A 27,172-nucleotide genomic window follows, 5' to 3' on the forward strand; every position below is an offset into this window, starting at 1 on the left:
ACACACACACACACACACACACACGAGATGAACATGAGAATTAATCTACATCAGCTGGCCATTAAGCGCTTACCTCTTCCACTGCGACCCACGAAGCGCAGGTCATTGAAACGGGCCACCTGGTTCTTAATGGCCGCGGTGGCATTGCGGAGTTCAGCTGAGTAATTCTCATCATTTCCTGCCATCACTGTCACGAGCGTGCCATCAGGGATGTCGCCAAGGGCAACCACCTATCGTCGGGCATGTCAGATAATATACATTATTTATCCTAAACAACAACAATTTATTATTATTATTTTTATTATTATTATTATTATTATTATTATTATTATTATTATTATTATTGTTGTTGTTGTTGTTGTTGTTGTTATTATTACTTTTTTAAAATTATTATTATTATTTGATCATGAGACTTCATCCAGGATGGGACACCAATCCATTGCAGGGTGCAATAATAATAATAATAATAATAATAATAATAATAATAATAATAACAACAACAATAATAAACTATTATTATTATTATTATTATTGTTGTTGTTGTTGTTATTAATTTTTTAAAACTATTATTATTATTTGATCAGGAGACTTCATCCAGGATGGGACACCAATCCATTGCAGGGTGCAATAATAATAATAATAATAATAATAATAATAATAATAATAATAATAATAACAACAATAAACTATTATTATTATTATTATTATTATTATTATTATTATTATTTCTTGTTCTTCTTCTGTTTTTGTTGTTGCTCGGCAACATGATAAATATCTTTATACAGGAATTCACTTGTGAATATTCTTGTATCTTTTTTTGTATTTTATTATTATTCAGTTTCGCTCTAAGCTTCCTCTCACACAATAATATTTTCTGTGCTCGGTAACTTTTCAGTTCACACACACACCCACCCACCCACCCACACACACACACACACACACACACACTGATGATTATGTCCAGCTGGTCTTGAATAAACTCTGTATGCGTTAATTCAATACTGGGTTTTTTTTCTGTGCCTCTTTTGTCACCGAACAGAGATTTTTTATTTTATTTTTTTTCCTTCAGGAAATCACGGAGCTCTGATGCGGTGTGATGAAGGAATGTTAAATCCGCCTTCACCACCATCGGCCTACAGCAAACAGCAGGGGCAATGGAGCAATTAATTATAGGGGATTTCCTCCAAAATTGTTAAGCTAACTACAGCTTTGTTGTGTTTAAAATATCAACCAAAAGCTACCGTTCAATGAGAGGACATGATGTATAGGCTAATATACCTTTACAATTCAGATTTCATACAAAACACAGGCTACAGTTTTGCTTTGAAGAGCTCCATCCTGGGATTCATTTATTAACAGAACACATTTATTTCTGAATTTTTGGGGTACATGATTAAATTTCCCCTGCAGTTAAATTAAAAAATATTGCAAATCTCAAATATGCATGTAAATGTAAATATTTAAAATATAAGCTTGAATGCACACGTATATAAGTTCTACTTATATAATGACTAATTACTAATAACGAATAATAATCATATTTCATAAGCTACTTTATTTTTGTGTATAATGAGGAATCAATTTATGCTTAAAGTTGAATGTTCCTGTCCTGCATTAAGCAGGCTGGGTGGTTATTTATTTATTTTTTTTATTTTATTTTTTTTTGTGCTCGGTTACCTTGAAGGCGATGGGCAGAGTCTTGTTGCAGCGCCAGTGTGTGGGCAGCACCGAGCACAGGAAGTTGGGACTGTCGGTGCGCACGAGCTCTCCCGGGTGCTCGGAGAGGACCTCCATGCTGCGGTCACACATGCGCAATTTCCCGCCGCCGCCCTCGTGCCCACCCATCGCGGGTAGAGCCTCGCTCATCTTCCCCGTGCCCAGGCTGGAGGAGGGCGGCGTGAAGCGGCGGTGGGGGGCCTGGTCTGAAACACATCCACACGGACACGTTTTAGAGTCATTTGCATTCTGTCAAACTGCTAGCCGGTGATTTTAATGGATCTTTGGATCTGTCTCGCTGTCGGATTCGTGTTGCACAGGCGTTTGAAATATAAATGGTTCCTAAAACAAGCCTAACTTTAATAGGAACCATCAGCAGTTTCTATTACAAAAAAAAGTCATTAGTGGGAGTTTTCAGACGTTGGCGGCTGGACGCAAAAAAACCCCCTTTTTTGCTTCTCTCTCTCTCTCTCTCTCTCTCTCTCTCTCTCTCTCTCTCTATATATATATATATATATATATATATAGGTGGTAATTCAACACTATGTAGTTTGTGCACAAAATGTTAAAAAAATAAGGTGAAAAAAGAGTTTAAGCTCTCGTGAGTACTTGTGTGGAGTTTACCCCGGGTGACATCCTTCAGGACGGCGCGTGCCAGAATCGCCTCTGAGGCGCATGAAAGCGTTGAACCCGCGGCGCTGCTCCTGACAGTGAGAACGGCCTCCTGTCACTCAGCCAACCACAATCGATGCCACATGAGTGCGGTTAAGAGGTTTTAGCTGCTGCGCTCAGCTTACTACTGCTGTGTTCTCTCCAAAACTACGCGGCCAGTATAAACGCTTCACCAGTCCACCACACCACTGGAGCAGCATACAGACAGGGATAAAAGCGCGCGCGCGTGTGTGTGTGTGTGTGTGAGAGAGAGAGAAAGAGAGAGAGAGAGAGGTGCGCCTGCACTTTTGGTAACTTTCATTTCGGCGCAAGACAGACCACAGACCCTTGCAGCAGCACGTTTACATAAGCAAACGAGTAGTTATCGGCTCGGCAGTTAAATGAGGAAACGGTCACGGCACAAGACAACAGTCGGGTTAAGTCAACCAGAGGAAACATCCCATGGAAACTACAATGTGTGCCACAAAACGCAAATGAAACATGCCATACCGTATTTGGCGTCCCAAAGGAAAACCATTGGTATCCTGTTGGAGGTTTTAGTTTTGAACTGCGTGTAACGCCGAGTCTCCAGAAAGTGATCTCAGCTGATGGGGATTAGTCTGTTGGTAGTTTTGACAGCGCGCGCGTCTGGAGGTGTCCGTGCGTCTTACGGCGATCAGGAAAGCGCAATTGGAGAGCACTTATTGTTTTTTTTTTTGTTTTTTTAAAATCTCCGATTAATTCTAACATTTGCACTCACAAGCTTGTCCCCACATCGTCATTAAAGTGAGTTCACCGCAAGTTGACTGGTCCTTGTCAAACTTTTAAGTTGCACCCTTTGAAGCGCTCGCGATGCTCCGGCGCACGTCCTGCGTCAAATCTTCCGTTTGAAAACACTTGAAAGTACTGTTTTTTTTGTCTTTTTTTTTTTTTTTGGATCTGGGTTGTTCTGTGCAGCGTGAGGACCGCGGTCGTGTTGATGATCTAAGGATGTGTCGCCCCTGTAAGGTCGCAAACCGACCGCTGATGTCGTATGAATGAATCTCCAGGCGAGGGGCTGGCTTTTACTGGAGCTGGGCAGTACAGGAATGCAGCCCGGCACAGCTCATTTGCATGCTGGAGTCTGTGAGTTAATACCATTGGTCAGAGGCAATTACTTCGAGTAGGCTCGGCCAATCAGGAAAACGTCCGAAGAGCGCGAGGACGTCTGATTTGTGACAGCCAGAACAGTCAATGGAATTCCTTGGACCGGCGCGCGCGCGTTGTCAAGTTTGGTATTTGTTTAGTTAGTCCCAACAAACCCCGGGCTTTCCTCCTTTTTATCACATTTATGAATAATTGTATTGAAGAGCTGTCAACAAGGCTAGTTGTCCAGTGATTCAGGCAGATATACATGTTAAAGTAGTGTAGTCAACCCAGTTATCGCATTCCAGAGCACTTCCAGCAGATATTGTTTAAAGTGTGGCGAGACTTAACATTTCTAACTGTCTTACAGGAGCTCTGACTAATCCCTGACCAGGCAGCCAAAAGGGGGCAGCAAACGACCTCATAGCACTGAGAAGACGCCTGTTATAGCGCTTTTCTCATCACGTACAGTAGACCGTCACTGAGCCTTCTGTCCATTTGTGTTCCCTGATGGAATCGGTGTGTTTACGCAGGGTTGATGTCTTAAACGTCTTCAAGACGCGCGTGCCAACATGCCCACCAGGGTAGAAGTTAGGGTCCAGTATCCTTTTTACTCCTACACTGCTGAATCTGCCCATTGCGTTGTTTTCCAGCTGTTATGTTGACACGTTACAGTGAGGTGAGAGAAGAGCAGTCACTTTACATCAGGAAGAAAACGTGACGCACTGTTGCATTTTTTATCCCCATACCTCTAGCTACAGACTCTTAAGACCTGGCCTGGCCACTAAAGCAGCTAACTGGCAGTTCTCTTAACTCTTGCAGACATGCATCCCAAGAAGCCTATTTGTCTGACTCAGAAGACAACGTTTTTGTATTGTTTTTGTGTTTTCTTTTGACGACAGCACAGTGAAACTGGCAATTAGTGTCATTATTGAATATTACTTAACATATAAATCATGAGTCGTTATACTCTATCAGATTAGGTCGTGTTTTTTTTTTTTTTTTTTTTCAATCATTCCCATATGGGTTTGATTTAGACTATTAATACTCCATGGTAGAACTGTATGAAAGATTTTTTTTTTCCACCCTTCCAAATATTTCATTTAGTGTCATGTAGTTAAATGAGAATATTGTACTTAGCTATTTTGTTTTGCGCTTAGGTTAGACTATATGAGAATGAAACTGAGGCAGATTGTAAATGAGACAGTACATCAGCAATTTATGGTATGTAAGGAGTAAAAAATATTTCTGAAATGCGTAAAAATAAATAATTGCAGTATTTTTTTTTTTTTTTTTTTTTGTAATCAGCGAAAAAAGTAACACAGCCCTCATTTCCTATTTCTGCTCCAAAATAAAAACAGGGCCATGTCGTATTGAACTATTTTGGGAAATTGCTACACTTTATTATTTATAGCCTACTGCACTGTGTGCATTTGTGTAGATTTGAGGAAATCCCCGAATTTCAATCCTGCTTTTTAAAACTAAATGAGAAAATCACACTGATGGCGCATTGCATTGAAAGTCACACTGTATAAAATGTTAAAAACAACAACCACAACAACAACAACAAAAAGCATTACGCACCTGTCTACAGTCATAGAATATTTTAAACAGATTGTAAATAGAAATAATGACAGTAGCAACATCCATAAGATAGAAAATAAGTAGAATGATTTTTTTTAAGAATAAAGAAGCGTACAGAAAACAAAACCAGGTTAAGGCAAATGAATGTTCTTATTAACAGCTGACTAAAATAAATGTTCATTCCTATGAGACACGCATTGGTCTAATTACCAAGTTTCTCAAAGTAATATCACGGTTTATAATGTAATGAGAAATAAACTGCACAAGCCAGTGATTAAACTTAACAAAACTGAAATCTAACAATCTGCACTGTTTGTTCAAAAGCTCTAAGACACTACTGTATGTCCGTCTTCAGCTTCGGGTTGGTGTCATTTGATAACTTTTAAGCCTAGAGATCAATAGAGCTTGTCAGCTATAAAATGTATTGACCAGCGTCAAAAGGTTACATGCTTGCCAGTGTTTCAACGATCCATTTCAACAGCTTAACTACATAAAATAACATTTTGATACCCTAAAAACACAACAATCTTTCAGAGAGGCAAAGCAACAACAACAAAAAAAAAGCAAGAATACCAAAGGCTTTCCTTCAGTGTAATTATATTCTACTCATTGAGCAGAATTAATTGAGTAGGACATAATTACATTGAAGGGGGAAAAAGAACTAAATTGAGGAAACGAGTGCAACAAAGAAAGCCCACGAAAACACAAAAGACTGGAAAACAGGACATTTCTCCCATTACCAAAGAGCCTGTTGGTGTTTCGACTCTTCCTCATGAGGTACATGGTCCAAGATAGAGGTCCAGAGGGACTGAAGTAGTTCATATCTGGTTAAGGAAAGTCTTCAGAGTTTCTCCAAAAAAATATTCTGGAGTATTCCTTTCATCTCTTTCCTTATATACTCATTCCTCCTTATATACACACTACCCTCCAACATAGCTTAAAAAAAACTGAAGAAAGGACAAGGAAAGGCTGAAGAAGGATATGGCAGGATGCAGTCATAACTAATATATTCCCTCACTAACCCTGGCCACAGGAGACAAGGCAGGCTTTTTGCCTTGGGGCACTTCAAACCTGCTAATTTCATTTAGCAACTGAAATGATTTTGACTACTTTTTTTGTGTGTCCTCACGCCATGATTGCGATGGCTGAGAAATAAGGGCAGCATGAAGTTTGCATGAGGATACAAGGCACGAGGAAAAGACAAAATTTAACGTCTGTTTAAACTGTTTTTAAGAGTGTGGCATTCTGTTGTACTACTTTATACTTACCATGTATAGGATATAGTTTCCCATCAGCCTCACCTCTCCAGCCATGCAATCATTTGAATCAAATGAACGTTTTTTTTATTCAGTGTTTGTAGAACATGAGGAAATTGATGATCTATTATTATTGTAGGTCTATAGGCAGTCTATAGGATGATAAATGAATGAATGCAGAGTTCACTTGAGGGATGATCCATGGCCATGTGAATAAACTTCCTTTAGAGTCAGTGGCCACACAGGAATGCCACAGATATTTGCCAAACAACAGCTATTCCATGACAAAAGCATCAATAAAGCTTATCTCACTGACTCCACAACAATAGTTCTGGAGAGAAGCCAACCTTACTGTAGTTGTCAAGCCGGGAGAATGCTGGTTGGTCACAAAGCAGCACGGTGGCATTGTGGGACATACCAGAAAAAACGACATTGCTACTGTTAATACAGTTATTGTGCCACACAAAACGGCTTGCGCATGCACTGATTTTGCCCCAGATGAAGATGTCATCTTCTAAACTGGCCAGAGGCAGTCTGTCCCCTCTAGGCCCCCAGAGACAGGAGACCCTGAGGCCAAGAGTGATGGGCACACAGGATCAATAATGCCCCTTGAGCTTCCTGGGGCTTAGGCAATCAATGCTGCCCGAACCTGTAGGCATACAGATTTTATACCTTTTGTCAGAGTCAAATACTCAGTATCTCATATTCATTTTCTCATAGAGAAGGGTATCAGTAGTTACAGTAAGTATCAGAATAGCTTCCGAAGCCATGCATTTTTGATGCCAGGAAAGGACCTTTGCTTTATTGCCACCAATGACCTTTTGTTTACCCATATTATACCCAGTGGCCCTCCTTCCTCCCATCTTCATCCTCTCTTTTCTTCTTTTCCCTCCTGTTTCTCTTATTTCCCTTCACTCTGTGAGCCTTTTAGTTAAGAGAGGGGGAGGAGAAATAACTCAGCTTCTGTCCTCTTCAATAATTAATGCAGCTGTATTGTGTGGATGCCGTTAACTGCTACTTAAAAGTAATTAATTGATTTTCTGACATATCAGTTAGCAGCTCTGTGAAGTGACAGAGCAAAATACTCTGCCCTGTTCTCTCAGGCTGGCTAACAGATACACACAGCACGACACTGGGTCACTATCACTACATAGAGAGTGTATCACTGCTTATGCTTGTGTGTGAGTGTGTACGTGTACGTTGCCTCTATGCCGGCAGTCCATACAGACACACACTCTATCCAACTTTACTCACATTAATACATTCCTGATGGTAATCTACTGTGGTCGCTGTTTTTAATACACTAATGGTGTACATCATTGTTAGGCAATAAAGGGCCTTGAAGAAAAACCCAACTGCAGACAAACAATTAAGAATATCTCAGACAATCATAAATAAATACTCCACAGCTGGCTGAAACTTAGCTTTAAGATAAAAGCACTATCAGCAGCCACAGTGTGAGTAATGAAAGGGCTGGTAAGGCTATTGGCCTGTCCCTTAACACAGCAGTGTAATGGCCCCAATGTGAATTTCAACTTGTTCACATCACAGCTGCACAACTCCCTATGGATTCTAAGAGCAGATTAACACTTTATATTATGGTTTATATTCAAACCATTATTTCATGTTGTACACACACACACACACACACACACACACACACACACACACAAACACACACACAGCCATAACATTAAAACCACCTGCCTAATTTCGTATAGGTCCCCCATGTGCCTGCAAAACAGCTCTGACTCATCGACGCGTAGGCCCCCTTCACATGGACTCCACAAGACCTCTGAAGGTGCGCTGTGGTATCTGGCACCAAGACGTTAGCAGCAGATCCTTTAAGTCCTGTAAATTGCGAGGTGGTTCCTCCATGGATCGAACTTGTTTGTCCAGCACATCCCACAGATGCTTCATCGGATTGAGATCTGGGGAATTTGGAGGCCAAGTCAACACCCTGAACTCCTGTCATGATTCTCAAACCATTCCTGAACAATTTTTGCAATGTGTCAGGGGGCATTATCCTGCTCAAAGAGGCCACTGCCATTAGGGAGTACCGTTGTCATGAAGGGGTGTACTTGGTCTGCAACAATGTTTAGGTAGCCAGCAGAACATTGCCGAGAGCATTACACTGCCTCAGCTGGCTTACCTTCTGCTTATAGTACATCCTGGTGCCATCTCTTCCCCAGGTAAGCAACACACATGCACCCGGCCATCCATATGATGTAAATGAAAACATGATTCATCAGACCAGGCCACATTCTTCCAATGCCCCATGGTCCAGTTCTGATGCTCACATGCCCATTGCGCTTTTGGCAGTGGACAGGGGTGCTCTGACTGATATGCAGCTACGAAGCCCCATGTGATGCACTGTGTGTTCTGACACCTTTCTGTCATAGCCAACATTAACTTTTTCAACAATGTATGCTACAGATGACTTCCTGTTTCACAGGGGTATAAATATGAGGTGACACATAGGCCGAATTTTCATTCATAACAATGAGTAAGACCAAGGAATATAGCTGTGATGTGTGGCAAAAGGTTGTTGAGCTTCGCAAAATGGGAAGTGTCTATAAGAAAATAGCACCAGTCAAGTTCCAGTCAACTGGAAATGTTATGAATCGACCTGGAATTCAACGTGTGTCTATATTGTCTCAATGCACTGTGAAGAGGATGGTTTGAGTAGCCAAAAAATCTCCAAGGATCACAGCTGGAGAATTGCAGAAGTTAGTTGTGTCTTGGGGTCAGAAAGTCTCCAAAACTACAATCCGAAGTCACCTACATCACCACAAGTTGTTTGGAAGGGTTTCAAGAAAAAAACTTCTACTCTCATCCAAAAACAAACTCGAGCGTCTTCAGTGTGCCAGACACTACTGGAACTTCAAATGGGATCGGGTTCTATGGTCAGATGAAACCAAAATAGAGCTTTTTGGCAATAAACACCAGAGGTGGTTTTGGTACACACAGAGAGGTAGCCGTATGGAACATTACCTCATGCCCATGGTTAAATATGGTGGTGGATCTTTAATGTTTTGGGGCTGTTTTTCTGCCAGAGGACCTGGACATTTTGTTAGGATATATGGCATCATGGACTATCAAATATCAACAGATATTAAATGAAAACCTGACTGCCTCTGCCAGAAAGCTTAAAATGGGCCGTGGTTGGATCTTCCAGCAGGACAATGATCCAAAACATACATCAAAATCAACACAAAAATGGTTTACTGACCACAAAATCAAGCTCCTGCCATGGCCATCCCAGTCCTCTGACATGAACCCCATAGAAAACCTGTGGGGTGAACTGAAGAGGAGAGTCCACCAGCATGGAAATGTGAAGGATCTGGAGAGATTCTGTATGGAGGAATAGTCTCAGATCCCTTGCCATGTATTCTCCAACCTCATCAGGCATTAAAGGAGAAGATCTTGGTATCTTGGTAAAGGGAGGTAGCACAAAGTATTGACTAAAAGGGTGCCAATAATTGTTGCACACCTATTTTTAACTAAGAATTTTTTATAAACCTGTGTTGTGTTTGCTATCCATGTGAGCAGAGCATTTTTATGAATTTTTTTGAATAAAAGATCAAAAGGTTAAACAATAAAGACAATTTTTCACAGCCTTCTTTGCTCATATTTACCAAGGGTGAAAATATTAGTGGAGGGCACTGTATAGACTGTATATATAAAATATATAGTCATTTACAGTATAAAAGAGTTTTTCCACAATTATGCTATAATGGTAATCCTTCCATGCAGTGCAGGGAATACAACATTTCCTAACCATTAATAATATTCCTATAAGATTCAGAGAGCAGAGGACAACTGAACTATAAAGATGCACCAGTTACTAAATTATACCGCTGTAAATGCTAGATCTCAGAAAGTCTTTCATACTGGTTCAGAAAAGATGTGGCATGGACCATTAAAAATTAATGTGCATTGTGTTAGTTTCATGGAATGAACAGATACTGTATTTTCTAGACTGTCAATACTTTGGTATACTACACTCTTATATATATATATATATATATATATATATATATATATATATATATATATATATATATATATATATATAAAGATTAAATGTAGCTCCCTAATGGGTTCTTTGGTTTGTTCCTCTGGGAAACTCTTACAGTTGCCTGATGTAATTACAACCCTACAACAGTGGGTTTCCCTAACTGAGAGAGTGCCAAGTAGAACTCTTTAGGAAGTGAAGAACCCTCTCTATCCAAGATTGTGGAGAAATCTGGGGTGACTGGGGTGTTGTGGAGCTCTAAGCCAGCATCATGCGTAGGAGGTAACAGACCCACTGGAGATGTGCCTCAGGCACCATTTAGTGAAATGTTGAATTGATGAACAGATGAGCAGACTCAGTGAAGCAGAAGTGCACACACACACACACACACACACACACTCACACACACACACACAGTTACAAATATTTGTAATAGGTGAAAGCGTACATAGTGATGCATACAAAACATTCTCTCTTCAAATGTATAAATTAAAGATACTTTGTGTTTCTTCATGGCTTAAATGGCTGACTTTGATGGGTCATAAATAATTTTATGCATCATAAAGCAATACAGACAAAGCACAAGTAATTTCATTTCCTCGGTACAATTGCCATAAGTAAGGGCTTCCAGTAATTCTTTGGAATACAAAGATTTCTCGTAAAAATATTTTTAAGTAATACGCTTTGGTTACTTGAATACCCTCTGTAAATATGAATGTTGTTTTTATGCATTCACATCAAAGACACTTTGGGAAACTTGCATGTTTTACTCATATGGAAACAAGGTTCCTTTTTACAATCTGATATGACTGAATTTATTTCCAGTGCAGCATATTTTATCTATGCAACAATTATATGCATACATTTAGTTTGGGGTATTGATGTGCTTTTACTTTTTTATGTTATTCTATATCTGTTTTTAGTATTCTATTTAATAGTACTTTAGTGGTTACATTTAGCTTATTTGAAATACTGTGAAAATATGCAACAAACAGGAAAAGGAGGAAAATATGTGAACTTACAAAGTGTAGCAGTCAAAGCCATTCACAGGATGCTGCTCTGCAGCAGAAATGGGAGGATAAGAGAGATATCTGAGGCATCCAAACAACAAAAGGTGTGTTTTTCACAGTAAGATATTTCACTGTTTGAGTGTAATTGGTGATTATATAAAAAACTATTGTCGGCTGGCCAGCTGAGTGGGATGCTATATTTGTAAGGAAATGTCATTGCTTTCATATCATAGAAAAATTTTTCTCAAAGTTTGTGATGTGTCCTGATGATGTGGACAGGGTGATCATGGATTTTAGCAAAAACTGTGGAAATGTCTAAAATACAGAAGGCATGATTGAGTAAAATGGTTGGGAGTACCCCATGTACACTGTTAAACAGTCTTTACATGGTTCAGTGTGGACACAGCAGTGATGCTGGCAATAAATCAAATATTGACGTATATGAAATAATGTTTTGTCTGTTGGAAAAGAGATTTTCTACACATTTACTACATTTCAGTAGTTGGAGAAAGTGGGAAATAAAATGCACGCTCATGCCATTGACACAACATTACTAGGTGACTATGGACCCTGCAGTAGCAACAAAAAGAGTAGCTTTGTTTGGAGTCTTGGCTCTACTGTGCTGGTGGTTAAATATGGATCAGATGTGGTTAGATATGAGCAAATGAATTCTGATACACTAACTCAGAACTTAGATCCCTGTTGATGGATACCTTATTTATTTATTTATTTATTTATTTATTTATTTATCTATTGTTTGATTGTTTGATTGATTGTCCTTTCCCCCTTTGCTCTATTCATCCTGTGTTGCTCTTACTTTTGTATGCATGTATAGATTTTTGTACCACCACACCCTGGAAGGGCCCAGGGGGTTGGAGGGGTAAGGGGTAATTATTCGGTGCTAAAACAATTACTAACAAAAAAAAGAACTCAGACCTCTAACATACAACAAAACACAGATGCTTCTGTCAGATCCTGAGCATCAAGACTGGAGTCCAGGATTTCATGGGAAAAGAAAGTTAATTAAAGGCGGGGCTCATTAGATTCTGCTGTGATTGTCCTCTGTAAACTAAACATGCATTTTCCTGTATGGTAACAAAGGATTTACAAGGAGTTATGGGCCTAAATATTAAAATCAAAACAGGAATCATGCTAACCTTCTTGCTTGTACATGCTTCATTCTCTATGTTTCTTATACATTTGGTGGCAAGCAATAGGTTTACTGCTATTCAGGAAGGCTGGAAATCTAGGACACTACATGTGATACAGTCAACTGGCTGTTTCCCCTACAGGAACAAAAAGAAAATGTTCAACAAAAACTATGCAGCAAAAAATCAATTAATGACTAAGAAAGGCCTGGGCTTGAGCACATACAGTGGTGCTTGAAAGTTTGTGAACCCTTTTGAATGTTCTATTTATCTGCATAAATATGAACATGAACTAAAACATCAGAAGTGTAAAAGTAGACAAAGAGAATCCAATTAAACAAATGAGACAAAATTATTATACTTGGTCATTTATTTATTGATCAAGATGATCCGATATTACATATCTGTGAGTGGCAAAAGTATGTGAACCTCTAGCATTAGCAGTTAATTTGAAGGTAAAATTAGAGTGAAGTCAAGTCAAATTTATTTATAAAGCACATTTAAAGCTAACAGCACTTGACTCAAAGTGCTGTACAAGACATTAAAATTCATGAGATTAAATAACATTATAAGGCAAAGAATAAAAATACATTTTAACAGAAGATTTAAAAATAGCTAAAGATGGAGAGGACCACATGTGAAGAGGGAAACTGTTCCAAAGTTTGGGACCAACCACAGAAAAGGCTCGATCACCCTTTGTCTTAGTCTGACAACATCAGAGTCAGCTGTTTTCAGTCAATGGGATGACAACCAGGTGTGAGTGAGTGCCCTGTTTTATTTAAAGAACAGGGATCTATTAAAGTCTGATCTTCACAACACATGTTTGTGGAAGTGTATCATGGCATGAACAAAGGAGATTTCTGAGGACCTCAGAAAAAGAGTTGTCGATGCTCATCGGGCTAGAACCAATCCACAGTCAGACAGAATGTGTACAAATGGAGGAAATTCAAGACCATCGTTACCCTCTCCAGGTGTGGTCAACTAACAAAGATCACTCCAAGAGCAAGACCTGTAGTAGTCCATGAGGTCAGAAAGGAACCCAGGATAACTTCTAAGCAACTAAAGGCCTCATCACATTGGCTAATGTTAATGTTCATGAGCCCACCATCAGGAGAACACTGAACAACAATTGCAAGGTTGCAAGAAGAAAACCACTGCTCTCTAAAATGAATATTGCTGCCCATCTGCAGTTTGCTAAAGATCATTTGGACAAGTCAGACGGCTATTGGAAAAATGTTTTGTGGATGGATGAGACCAAAATAGAATTTTTTGGTATGAATGAGAAGCGTTTTGTTTGGAGAAAAGAAAACACTGCATTCCAGCATAAGAACCTTATCCCATCTGTGAAATATGCTGGTGGTAGTATCATTGTTTGTGACTGTTTTGCTGCATTTACACCAGGATGACTTGCCATCATTGATGGAACAATAAATTCTGAATTATACCAGCAAATTCTAAAGGAAAATGTCAGGACATCTGTCCATAAACTGAATCTCAAGAGAAAGTGGGACATGCAGCAAGACAACGATTCTAAACACACAAGTTGTTCTACCAAAGAACGGTTAAAGAATAATAAAGCTAATGTTTTGGAATGGCCAAGTCAAAGTCCTGACCTTAATCCAATAGAAATGTTGTGGAAGGACCTGAAGCAAGCAGTTCATGTCAGGAAACCCACCAACATCCCAGAGTTGAAGCTGTTCTGTACTGAGGAACGGGCTAAAATTCCTCAAAGCCGATGTGCAGGACTAATCAACAGTTACAGGAAATGTTTGGTTGCAGTTATTGCTACACAAGGGTTTCACACCAGATACTGAAAGCAAAGGTTCACATACTTTTGCCACTCACAGATATGAAATACTGGATCATTTTCCTCAATAAATAAATGACCAAGTATAATATTTGTGTCTCATTTGTTTAATTGGGTTCTCTTTATCTACTTTTAGAACTTGTATGTTTAGAACTTGTATGTAGGTTCATCCATTTGCATGTTTATTTTGTCATACTCACCTACCGTATTCTCAGACTATCATCCAATTGAGGCCTCTGTAAAAGAACCCCACAAAAAAAAACATTCTAGAAAATAGGTATGTTCATCCACAAGGCCACATGCAGAAATGTGTCATTAGATAAATAAATTAGCAGCCATTGAACGTAACGCTCACAAAGTAGGCCTGCTGGAAGAGGCAAAATGCATCTCAGACACCATTTATATCTCAACCTCATTAACCACACTGACGAAGTTATGTGGAGTTCCACTTGGGGACAGTTCCCTTTAGGTTTACTGCAGCCTCAATTTGTTCATTACTAAGGTCTGGAAGAGTTTCTGTGGTCACAAAAAGCCCTACCCATACTCAGCCCTGCACCTTCACAGTATTGACCATTATATTGCCGTTTCCTGTTGCGGTTTCACAGAAGAGGGGCAGTAATGGCAACGGAGAAAAGCATGATGGGAACTGCAACACTGCAGAGTTCTGGGATGTCCCCAACCATCACCATCAGCACATCCCTCTACCGAAAGTAATAGAATAAAACTTACAACATGGGTTTGCACTGAAGTTTTCTTTTTCTTATTATTTACTGGTCACTGAATATAAAGTGACCAATATACAGAGTTCAGGTGTTCTCATGTGCATATCCACAATATATTGCATATTTACAAATCAGGATGAGCATGGAGGATGGGCATCTTAAATCTTAAAACCAGTTCAGTTAAGCTGCACTGTGTGGATTTGGTGGAACCCATCATTGGGTTGCTGTATTGCAAAAATTACTAACAGCTTATGTTTCCCTGGCATGCTTGGAAATTATTTAAATACTTTCACAGGCTAATATTAAACTAATGTAAATGTTATTTCTCATAAATCATAAAGATAGGACCAACCATTTGCTTTCAGGTTTTTCACAACAGAGAAAAAGCAGAAGCCTAGAAAAGACTGGTGGGTCTCATGAAGAGTGGCCCTGAGACAGAATAAAGGCCACCAATTTATAGTAGGCATTCCACTTATCAGATTCCCAGGACACAAGCTCCTATAAAAAATTGTGGGTAGTTCATATTTCAAAGAATGGCTTTACAGACTGATTGAAGTTCTGGGGTCTACTGCTGTTGTCTGTAACACATCCCAGCAGCAATAGACCCTAGGACATTCATATTCAGTAACCACTTTATCCTGGTGAAGATTTTCATGTATCTAGAGCTTGTGTTGGAAAAACTGAATACAAAACATACTGGATGGAAGTGTAGTCCATTAATAATACCTAGGAGTAATTTACAGTAGCCAATCCATCCTGGAAACTGGAGTACCGGAAGACAACCACATGGACACAAGAAGAACATGCAAAATTCCACATAGACAGTAATCTGAGCTCAGGCTTGGACTCAGGACCCTGATGATGTGAGAAGACAAAACTACACCATGTAACAGGCCAGTAAGGGACATAGATGCACTGAGAAAGACTGTAGCAAACTACATTGCTGGCTCACTAAGAGCAACTTTCCATTTCCAAACATTAATTTTCCCCAAAAATTAAATGGTACAGATACAAATTAAGAACTGTGGTAAGGTCCTCCAAGATGTGTGAAGCAACCAACAAGCCAATATTATTTTAAAGATGATTTTCCTTTTTTTGCATTCGCCTTGACACAAACAAGAACCGTTAGCATCCCTTTTCATCTAACTGGTTTCACCTGCTACACCTTCAATGGCAACTTGCTTGCACAGTTGATGAAGATCATTTGTGTACCATGCTGAAAGCTTACCATTTCTACCTTATGATTAAAGTACTTTGCAGTTGTTCTCAGGATTCTTTTTCATGTTGTATCTGTGCATATTTTTAAATGTTAGTGCTAGTTCCCTTGCTGTAGTTGGGGAAATTTCTGGCTCCGTTGAAAGTCTTTAGTAAGAATAAGAATACTTACTACGAACAGTCACTCCTAAGGTGATTAGATGTAACTTGCAACCACAGCAGCACCAGTCATTCAACAATCATTTGGGTCTATAAAACAGCAGACAAACCTTTGGATGTGAAGCGATTAGCGCATTTGGTTACAGTGAGAGAGGAACAAAGAGACTCCGATCTAGAGACACTGTGCAATCAATGGTAACACCTACCTTCCCTGTCCTGTTCTCTGTCTAACCAAGTCTATTCAAGCTGTATGAAACACAAATCAATATCTCCAGTCTGCCACGGGCTGGTCCATGCTTATGCTCCCAATACCATATCTTTCCCAGGCAACTGAGGCCAAGTGTTGTAGACTACAGAATATCAAATTAGCCACAACAAGTACAACATTTACACTCAATTAAGTATCTTATTGACCTAATCAAGCTTAGGCCTCACACCTAAGCTATAACGGAAATGTGGGGTGAAAATGCAGTCCTGAGAAAAAGCAAACTAGAATAAATACAAGAGCAAGTAAATAGACCAAAGAAAGAGATCATGAAGAAGAGAAGAAAATAAAAGGAAATGAAAGAGCTTTAATAGGCATCCTCTCTCTGCACCATGAATGTCGTGTGGAGCAGTGAGCATTCACATCAAACATAGCAGCTGCCCCTCTGATCACTGGCCAGACCTCCACATGGCTCAAGCTTGCCTGGGGGTGGAGGCAGAGACAGTAAAGGAGCACAAGACAGAGGAGAAGCAATGCAAGGCTGAGTGTCTCAACACTTTGTAAAAAAAAAATTATCTCAGATTTTTTAAAGCAAGGCAAATATATATATATATATATATATATATATATATATATATATATATATATATATATATATATATATATATACATATATATATATATAAGAAGGCTACGAGAGGGTGAAGTGGAAAAGTGACGAACTTTTTGGCATAGAGAATACTTGAATATGTTTTTTGTTATTTTATTATTTTTTTTTAAATTCAGTCTTTTTCAGAATGATAAAAAAAATGTCTACATTGTGGTCTTTTTGATGATATGATGAAATCTAGATTTCCACATGAAAATCTGCTAGGAAGAAAAACAGATTCCTGGCCATAAACTAATACCAAGCATAGAGGGAAACACATAATATAATGTCTAATTACTTGTAGACCTGTAAAAGTCAACTGTTAAGTTTTGTAGTACTTTCACTTTGCTTTACTTTTTTTAAGTAACAAATGTTGTTACAGGGGTCCCTTGAAGGAATTTTTCACTCCAGTACCTTTCCACTGACCTTTTGATTATACTTATTGAGGTGCAATTACTCTGGAACAGACTTGCTTATAATAACATGTAAAGAGAGATATCAGTTGTAAAAGAATGAAGAGGAAATCAGTGTTACTCTCGAGACCAGACAGCATGGTGTGTTTTCATGCCTGTGGTGTGTTTTCATGGTTATGGTGGAATCAGTCTCAGGGTGTGAAAATTCCCTCTGCTGCGAATACTGTCTAACAACAATGACTGTTTTGTTCAGCAGATATGCAAATGTTAGACAATGACACAGCTAATGATAATGTCTGTGTGTTTGTCTGTGTGTACATAAATGCAGGTGATTGGATAAGACACAACAGAGCACCTGCAACAGAAGGTTAATATTTAGACAGTTTAGAGTCTCTGAACTTTTTATATACATTTATCAGCTCTGCTACAGTATTTTATTTGATTTATTTATTTATTTTTCCAATTACTTGGTGTAGTTGGCGCCACATCCAGACTGTGATCTACCAGTTGACAACCCCATTCTAGTTCTTAAGGCTGAACTCAAGAGTTCTGACTGTACAGAAGTGGAAATCAATCTGGACACTCTCTGTAACTAAACATAGCTGACTGTATTGCTGATTAAGCATAGCTTACACTTCTTTCTCCATCCCCCTGATCTCATACCTAATACTACGCCCATGAACAGCAACGTCAGGCGCCCAGGTGACTGTGCTGGAAACAGGTGGTGCTAACTGCATCTAGGAAATGGGCCAAGAGAAGCTGAATCATAGCGACATAATTGCTCCAGCAGACACAGGGCTTCAGTGCGGCCAGTGGAGCATTTACACAACACCACACACAGGCTATCCACTGCTCTTGTAACAGAGGAAGCATGAGTTACAGAAAGGGTATGCACGTGGAAGACAGTCAGTGTTAAGGAGGGAGAGATTCAGAAATGCCTCATGGCAGGGTGAGCGTGAGAGAGTGGTCTACTAACAAATCTAACTGTAGATCAAATGACAGGCAGTATATGAGAAAGGGAATGATAATGAAATAATATATGGAATAAATATAAAATATACTTTATATATAAAATATATAAGTTTTGGAGATTACTATATTACAGCTTCATGTCCACAGAAGCTCTGTAATATCAACATTTAAAATATACAGCGTTTTGTCTTTCTCTTTGTCACTCGATACTGAGGAGGAAGGAAGCCACAGATGTAAGGATACCGTTAGGAACTCTGCCTATGCTTAACTGACAGGTTCCTTGTGACATCTCTCTCTCACACACACGCACGTGTACACACACACACACACACACACACACACACACACACACACACACACACACACACCCCTATTTGACATGTCACAAGGAAACACCCTTGAATTTAAACAAACCTGCAAGTTATTTTACAATACAAGGATTTAACAGCAGTGGTGTGAACACTATGTTTTTATTTTCTTTTAATTTTTTTAAGATGGAACACATGCAGCTAGCCAGATCATAGCACTCTAACCCCACTGGGCTATACTTATAATGATATACACGCATAGAACAATACATTTTAGTCATGTTAGTTTATATTAGGACTAATATACTCAAACCTACACCTTGCGTGTGTCAGTGTGTGACCCAGAGACTGGGATAGGCTCCAGATCCACCTTAACCCTGACAGGATAAAGCACTTACTGATGATGATGTTCAAATTAATCATCACTTATACAGTATGTAAAGAGGTCTGACCTTTGAACTATGTTATTAGTATTAGTAATTAAGCTAAGCCTGAGCCTAAATCCAACTAAATGTATTGTTTAGAGATGTTAGTTGTGAATAGTATCTGTGTGCACATGACGTGAGTATGACTCTTTATCTGTCTGTATGAGTTGTGTTTAGATCCTGGCCTGCATGTTTCTCTGTTTTTAGCAGCTTGTGGATGAATAAGCCTATGGTAAGGTTACTTTGCATATTGGTTAGGCACTGAGGCTAGTCACGTAGCCGCAGTCATTGCTATTTTACCACAGGCTAGCCACAGAGCGTGATACAGTAAAGAACTGCAGACAACAGCTTCAGAGCAAACAATTCATTCAGCTAAAGAAATACATCAAATAGGCCACTAAAGCGCAACAATTTGTTGGCATCATATTCAATATTTACAAAAATATATGAATCAGCATGCATGTGTCACTTCCATATATCACACTTCTGTTCAAAAAGAAGCAATGATCCTGTGTAACATGCCTGTACCTTAAAACCTTTTTTCCTGTGAAGGTAATAAATAGAGTCCTAGACCCCTTTTTAATTATCGGGACTTAAATTGTGTTAAAGCACAAACTCAAAAATCTTGACTGACAGAAATACGGTTATTTTCAAGAAAACAACATCTTCCATGTAACCCGTACTTGCTGGCTGACAGGAAGGGGGACGGGGTGGGTGAAATGCAGTCCAAGTTCACAAACCCTTATCTGCCCCAGCAAAAGCTTCTCTGTGGTTTTGCGCATTTGAGTTTGCAATGAGGAGCCCAACCCCTGCACTTTTATAACACCAAAGAAAGTGTGTGCCAGCTATACTATCAACTGACGATAGGTGAAATTCACATTCCTGAATAGTTATAGGATATAAACTTCTTTTGTGGATTTCATGAAGAACACTTTGCAGACTTTTTAATGTGTGTACCCTGTATTTGATTCTTGATCTGAGATTAAAATTGTTTTTTTTTTAGTTTTTTTTTTTAGTTTTTTTTTTTTTAAAACCCCGTAAACATCAGACATTACTACACTAGTTATATGCTGGCTGCTTCAGTAAATTTCTCAGAGTCTGGAGTACGTAGAGAACGCTGTTGTAAAATGATGTCACATCAGGCTCTCCATAACGTTCTGATGGAAGAAGCTACCAGATCAAGCTAGCTTTTCTAAGGGCACCAGCATATTTCCTTTTATACCACAGCACTGTTAAAATCCTCCATTGAATTTCTTGCAAGAGTTGTTCATTTATTTTTCTATCTACAGCACGATTCGGACAGTTTTATATGAATGCGCTTGTTCTAAAAATGTATGTTAATAATTGTACAGTAACAGCTAATTCACAGGGATTTGTAGAGCGGATGCGCTATGTAAACAGATTACAAAAGGCTCATAGTTATAGATAGGTGATGTTTTCTGTGAGGAGATGTTTATGTAGCATTTTGCGAAGGAGTCTCCAGAATCAGCACTTTAGGTTTAAGCTATAAACTTTAGGTTTTCTGACACATCTTCAGCAGTTTCACAGAAACATGACAAATGACATGTTGTTGTCCTATTAACACAGAGAAAAAGAGAGGCTAACCATGGAACAATCAGTTATAGCTATTACAATATTTCCTGGAACTGTTCCACAACGTTAAATATACAATAACTATCCATTCATCCATTTTTTGTACCACTTATCCTACACACGGTCACAGAGAGCCTGGAGTCTATCCCAGGGGACTCTGGGCACAAGGTGGGGGACACCCTGGACGGGGTGCCAACTCATCGCAGGGCACAACTGCAGACACACATCCACACACTACGGACAATTTAGAGTTGCCAATCAGCCTACAACACATGTCTTTGGACTGGGGGAGGAAACCGGAGTACCTGAAGCACGGAGAGAACATGCAAACTTCATGCACATAGGACAGAGGCAGGAATTGAACCCCCAACCTGTGAGGTGCGAGGCAAACGTGCTAACTACTAAGCCACTGTGCCCCCCCCCCCCCCCACAGTAACTATAAATAAATAAAAGGCTGACATCATCTTTAAATAAATTAAAATAGCTTTAGTTGGCAAATTGCTGTGGTGTAAGACAAATAAAACACTTCAGGACATGATGTTATTGGAAAATAATCAACTTCGGGGTGGCATCACATCTTAGTGCTGTCAATAATTTTCATCTAACAGCATCTACAGTTCCAAGCCCCATTGTTTTTTATTCTTTACTTATAGCACGCAGGCCAATGATGAGTCAAAACTTGTGGCCAAATAACTAAATAGCTTAAGTGATATGAGATGGTGAGTCAGTTGATTTTTAATTTTCATTTTCTAAGTGCACGTCTTTTGAGTATAAGATAATTTATTTCGGGTCGAATGTTACACTACAGTACTCCTTCATAACAGTGGTGTCAACCAAGAGCCACAATGCTACCGAGATGCATGCTTTCCTTTTACTGGCACCAAATTCACCTTATGAAGGCTTTGGTAATTAGTTCATACAATAATCTGCTGTAGTAAATGAGGCAGAATGCTTTATACAGATGTAAACCATAGTATAACTTGATAGGAGTGATATTTCTATTTCACAGGCACCAATTAAAAATTCATCCTTGCAAGAGGATGCTGTGAACTTTAATATAAACAAGTCCAGTAGGTGACACATCTTTTCTTGACCACCTTAACTCATACCCCTGTTCAGTTTCTAAGACCAATTTCCCGGCAGCTTTATCGCAGCTCTCCGAGACTTGTGCCCAGCAGTGGCGCCGCACACTACCTCCCTGTTCTGATGCTGTCCGACACTGGGACTCGATAGCGGCCTGTCTGCTGGACAACAGACTCAATTTCAGCAGTTCCTTGGTTCTGCAGTCACAGAGTCTCTGTAAAGGAAGTAGGCCAGCAGAGTCGAAAATCCATCCAGTCACAGTGATACAGTGGGTGCAGTCAGGAAAAGAAACCCAATAGATCCCCAGCCACTGACCAGCTCCATGGCTCCTACTGTCACTGGAGTCTGTTATGATGACATCAGCATTTATTGAAAAATTCCTTTGAAGTGAATGAAATATTAAAGATTCAGATGTCCCAGAAATGCCTCTGCTCAAGAAGTAGTGCTTGGAGCTGAGCATGTATTGTGCATCAGAATTATAGGGGGATGGCTAACATTTACAGTATATGCATCACTGCATAATACAAATAATGTCATACGTTATATATAAATATGCTTAATGCAATGTTGGAAAGTAAGGTGTTAAATAAATTACTGCTCACACCATTCAGACCCCACTCTGGTAGTAAAAAGTAGCATGACTCTGACCATCATTCATGCACATAGTGCATAATTTACATTAGCTATCCAATTGATCAAGGTCAAATGGAAGAATTATAGGCTTGTTGGGTCACTTTTTGAATTTGTGGGGATCTGGCAGGGTGGCCAGTTTCCTTCTTAACCGCCTGTGGATGCTGATAAACAGAATCAGCAACGGGCAGGCATTCGGCTACTAGAATGTAGACCCTTTGGCTCCATCCTCAAGCCTCGGACATGAAGTGTGGAGATGGCCATAAATCCCTCATAGAGGAGGCAGTGGTCCAAAGGAGTACAAAAGCCACCTTATATAGCCATCACCTTTAGTTAGACACCTGTAGATATATGGGCCAGTCACCACGGCTGGAGGTGCCAGAACGGATGTTGAGAGTTTGGGAGAAGGAAGCGGGTGATGATGAGTGACAGAATAAAAGAAAACGGGTTCACTGGGACTTTTTTGTAAGTATTGTGGACAAAAACTACCAATAAGGGAACAAAAGGTGGGCGAATATAGCCTCCACATAATCTCTCGTGCTTCAAGTTTTTCAACTGTGCCGTGGTGCACAAAAGCTCTCCGAAATGCTTCCAGGATGGAACTGTAACTATTGCACTGATGTAGTTTATTACTGTATAATTTCATGTAATGATTCCAGTGATACTAGATTATTATAATTAAGATATGAAGTTGATGAATGTGCCATTAAAGTGGTACTATCCTGAAATATTGCTTGTAGATTTGTGTGTGTATTTTTTTTTCAAAGATCATTACCTTATGTGGGTCTATGTAGAGAACCAGCTTACCTTTTTAATGTTTGTGACATAAGTGTGATTCATATCATGGTGCAACAGTTTCAGGTGCATGTGTACTACATGTATAGATATGATGCATGTGTGTGTGTGTTTATATGATATATTTCAGAACAAGAATGAAGGGATGAATCAAAGCTGCAGAATGATACAGAGAGAATCCTCAAATGTGTGTATAGGCTTGCATGTGAGATGAATAGGGCATGAAAGAAGTATAATAGGGAGAGCAGAGAAACCACAAAGATTGAGATCCACCAATCATGTTCTTATACATTTCCAGAGTAAACGCAGTCACGTACTGTGTGCATGTACTTTGTACACCAACATGTACAGTATAACCGGAAAATAATGACAAGTGATGCGTGCACAAATGCACCATGAAGAGGTAGCAGTCTGAGATCATGATTGTTCAAGCATCTCTGTTATGAGAAGATATAAATAACAAGCACATGCATGCTCATGCACACTTTGCTCATGTAATGCAGTTTATATGTCAAGGTTAGGCCAAAATATAAAACTCCTCAGTGTTATTTTTGAAAACATGAAGATCCTAAACATCGATATAGCAAAAACTGGGCTATAGAGTTCTCAAGTGATCACATTGTGATACGATTCCACCTAATAGTAGTAAATATCAGAGGTCTTCTCATAAAGAAACTGTGGAGAGGGTATGTGAGAAACAGAAAAGTTCCTCTACGGCTGTTAGTTCTTGAGCGAGAGTCGGGTGCGACTGATAAACTTCCTGTGTTAACTGACAGCGCTTGCAAGACACACGAATGTGCATGCACCAAAGAGTCAGGAAACAAAAACAACACAGTAGATCTTTTCATGAACAGCACACAGACAAGTTGTCATCTTAAAACTTGACATACTGGGCTATTTGTCATCCAGAATGTGAAGCTGCATCAGAATATCACCAACATTGATCAAAATACATTCACACACGCACACACACACACACACACAACATCAAAGTTCAATCTTTAATCAAATCAATTACTAGCTTTGTCATTTAGATGGTTAAACAGAACATTTTGACAAATGTACAGCTAGAGATTTAAGGACTTTTCATTAGTGATTAAAACTTCTACTCCATTTCTCTTCATCTCTGTAGCAGTAGGCATGAGTGATATGTAACACAAGTCTGACTTGTGTTACTGCAGCACAAATTGAGATGCTGTCTACTGTATGCTGCATAGAGCTCTGCCTAGTTCATGAATTTCATGCATATATATATATATATATATATATATATATATATATATATATATATATATATATATATATATTTATATATATATATATATATATATATATATATATATATATATATAGATAGATAGATAGATAGATAGATAGATATTATAGATATATATTATAGATGACAGCTCTAAACAAGTCTGTAATGGGAGTGGACAGCTATTGAGTCTGCAGTTCCAGTCCTTTATCACACCGACTCTGACCCTTAACCCTCCTCTGATATCCACCAGCTAACTACATCAGATAAATAAATAACTAACTAAATAAATAAATAAATCATGTCGACCAATTGTTATTATATGAAAATATTGACATAAAATCTGCTAACTTGTTAATGGACACAGTGCAATCCAAATCTAAATGAAAGATTAATTAACTTCAATCATAACCAGTTCAGCTGAGCCGCAATGTCTAAGTACACAATAAAATTTCACATAAAATTGTTTTGGTTTTGCAAATGACATTTACCCTAGAAAGCACTTTAGAGTCCAAAAGCATGCATTTACAGACCGCTGTGTTGTTGATGGTGTAGTGAGGTTAACCAGTGAAGCACTCACTAACCCACAGCCCTGTGGTTTTCAGATCCAGCCAAGATATTTTAGTACTCTACTGACACAGCAAATCATCAATCGTGAAATGTCGCTTTACGTATGCTTCTCCATCTTGCGTGCATATTACTTTGCATAGTGTGCACTCGAGAAAGCCCAGGCAAAATGATCGACTTCTAATTTCAACTTGAGTTCCTCAACACTTTACCACAAAACAAAACAAAAATTCCAAAAACCGCTGATGTACTCTAAAAGCTATTGACATAAAAGTAAAGGAATCGACTCACCCCTGGTAAAGCAAGACTGGTAGGCTGGAAAGGTCTCAAAGATGCTGTTTGAAGCCATGGTGAGGGGCTGCTTCTGGAAAACACCATCCAGTACTTCTAACTTGATCTGGTTCTTGAGTTTGACCGGCTCTGATCTTTGCCCTGCAAAGATCAATAATATAGCCATGGTGATGTTTTGAATCATATGCATGCTGAAAGCAGAAAAGGTCTAAATTCGACATTCTCCATTCTACACACTGCCCCAAATCTGAACAAAATCCCCAGCATACACACCCACACCCTCAGCAACATGATTATCCAATGCTTTTCCAGTTGTGGTGTCAGGGCAGTTGTGTCCTTGGGTGTTGTGCATGGTTGAGAGACAGTGCAGATAGTGATCGGCGGTCAGACTGCGGTCGACTGATGCTTACCCTTGTGCAAAACAGAAGGAGCAGAAATGTGTCGCTGTGGTTTCTTTTTTTTTCTTGCAGTAATCCGGGTGATTCACACTGACTTCAACACGTACACTCAGCAACCTACTTGCCTCACTTTCTTCTGCTTCCCTCTCTCTATCTTTATCTCAATGTTCTCTGTGGCTCAGAGTACCGTGACTGGTCACAGTTTTGGTTTGTGGTTTTAGTGGCCCACAGAAAGCTTTACCCAACCCAGGCAACAAGTTTAACTCTTCCTTTCTATAAAAAAAACCCTAACCCTTTCTGCTTAAGTCCCATTGGACCACTATGGTCACATGTTCTACAGTGGAGGCAATTTCATTCTGCCTTTTTTCCCCTTTTGTATAATCAGGTGTTGTGGCATAGTCTGTTAGCCCTCATACTGTGCACCTTTACCTGACAAGTGAAAACGGATGTATTTTTGTGCAATATGTAACAACGCAAAAAAAGCTAGCACAAGTATAAAAACAATGACAGTGTATCAAAGTTCCAGAGAATGTGTATGTATGCGAATGAGACAGTATTGGAGCGGCAAGTCGCTGTACAACCAGTCTACCCATGCAAATCCCTCGCCAGGAGAGCACACAATTAGTTCTCTGTCTGTACCATCGTTTGACAGCTTCAGCTTGTCCGAATTTACATGTCATTTTTCCATATCGCTTTCATATCAACTTATTTTGCAAGCAAAGTGTGTGTGTTTACTTATTTACACACTCGAAATATGTTCACATGATTGTTTGTGCAAAATTTTATACCTGTTGCTGATGATATGCTTATTCCACAATCTACACTGAAATGCAAGGGTGTTTATTATATCTCACAGGCAACTAAAATGTGTCTGAGTAAGCTTGCACAGGAGCACTGTCTATCAAAGGGCAGATGAAGTCATTACGAACGTCTAATTTTGTTCAAAGAACACCATATTCAGCAAGGCCTCTGGCAAACCCTCAACCCCTATTATATCACACTCAGACACCTGCGTCCACTCCCAGTCTCTACGCCCCCACTTGTAACGTACCCTCGCACACCTCCACCTCCACCACGCCCCCAGCACATGCCAAACACACCCACACCTGTGCTCACTTTTCCAAACAACAATTTAGGCATTGGGGTCAAGTATGGTGGGGCGGAGTGTGGCAGTTCG

At 39.3% G+C, this 27,172-nt stretch overlaps 1 protein-coding gene across 5 annotated transcripts in view; it reads right to left on the reverse strand.

Moving 5' to 3' along the window:
* runx1 (RUNX family transcription factor 1) overlaps positions 1–26,350 on the reverse strand; it is a 40,876-nt gene extending 14,526 nt beyond the window's left edge. For 2 of the 5 annotated variants that reach the window (XM_053616252.1, XM_053616250.1), the window contains exons 1-4: positions 25,871–26,001; positions 25,598–25,738; positions 1,678–1,922; positions 74–230 (exon numbers count right to left, since the gene is read on the reverse strand). In XM_053616252.1, the coding sequence (XP_053472227.1) occupies positions 74–230; positions 1,678–1,922; positions 25,598–25,738; positions 25,871–25,949 (622 nt within the window). In that variant the 5' untranslated portion in view covers positions 25,950–26,001. The other 3 variants (XM_053616251.1, XM_053616253.1, XM_053616254.1) reach the window with 3 other exon arrangements.
* Positions 26,351–27,172: the final 822 nt, after the last annotated feature.

The sequence above is a fragment of the Ictalurus furcatus genome, chromosome 26 (genome assembly GCF_023375685.1).
Source record: "Ictalurus furcatus strain D&B chromosome 26, Billie_1.0, whole genome shotgun sequence".
Classification (NCBI taxonomy): domain Eukaryota; kingdom Metazoa; phylum Chordata; class Actinopteri; order Siluriformes; family Ictaluridae; genus Ictalurus; species Ictalurus furcatus.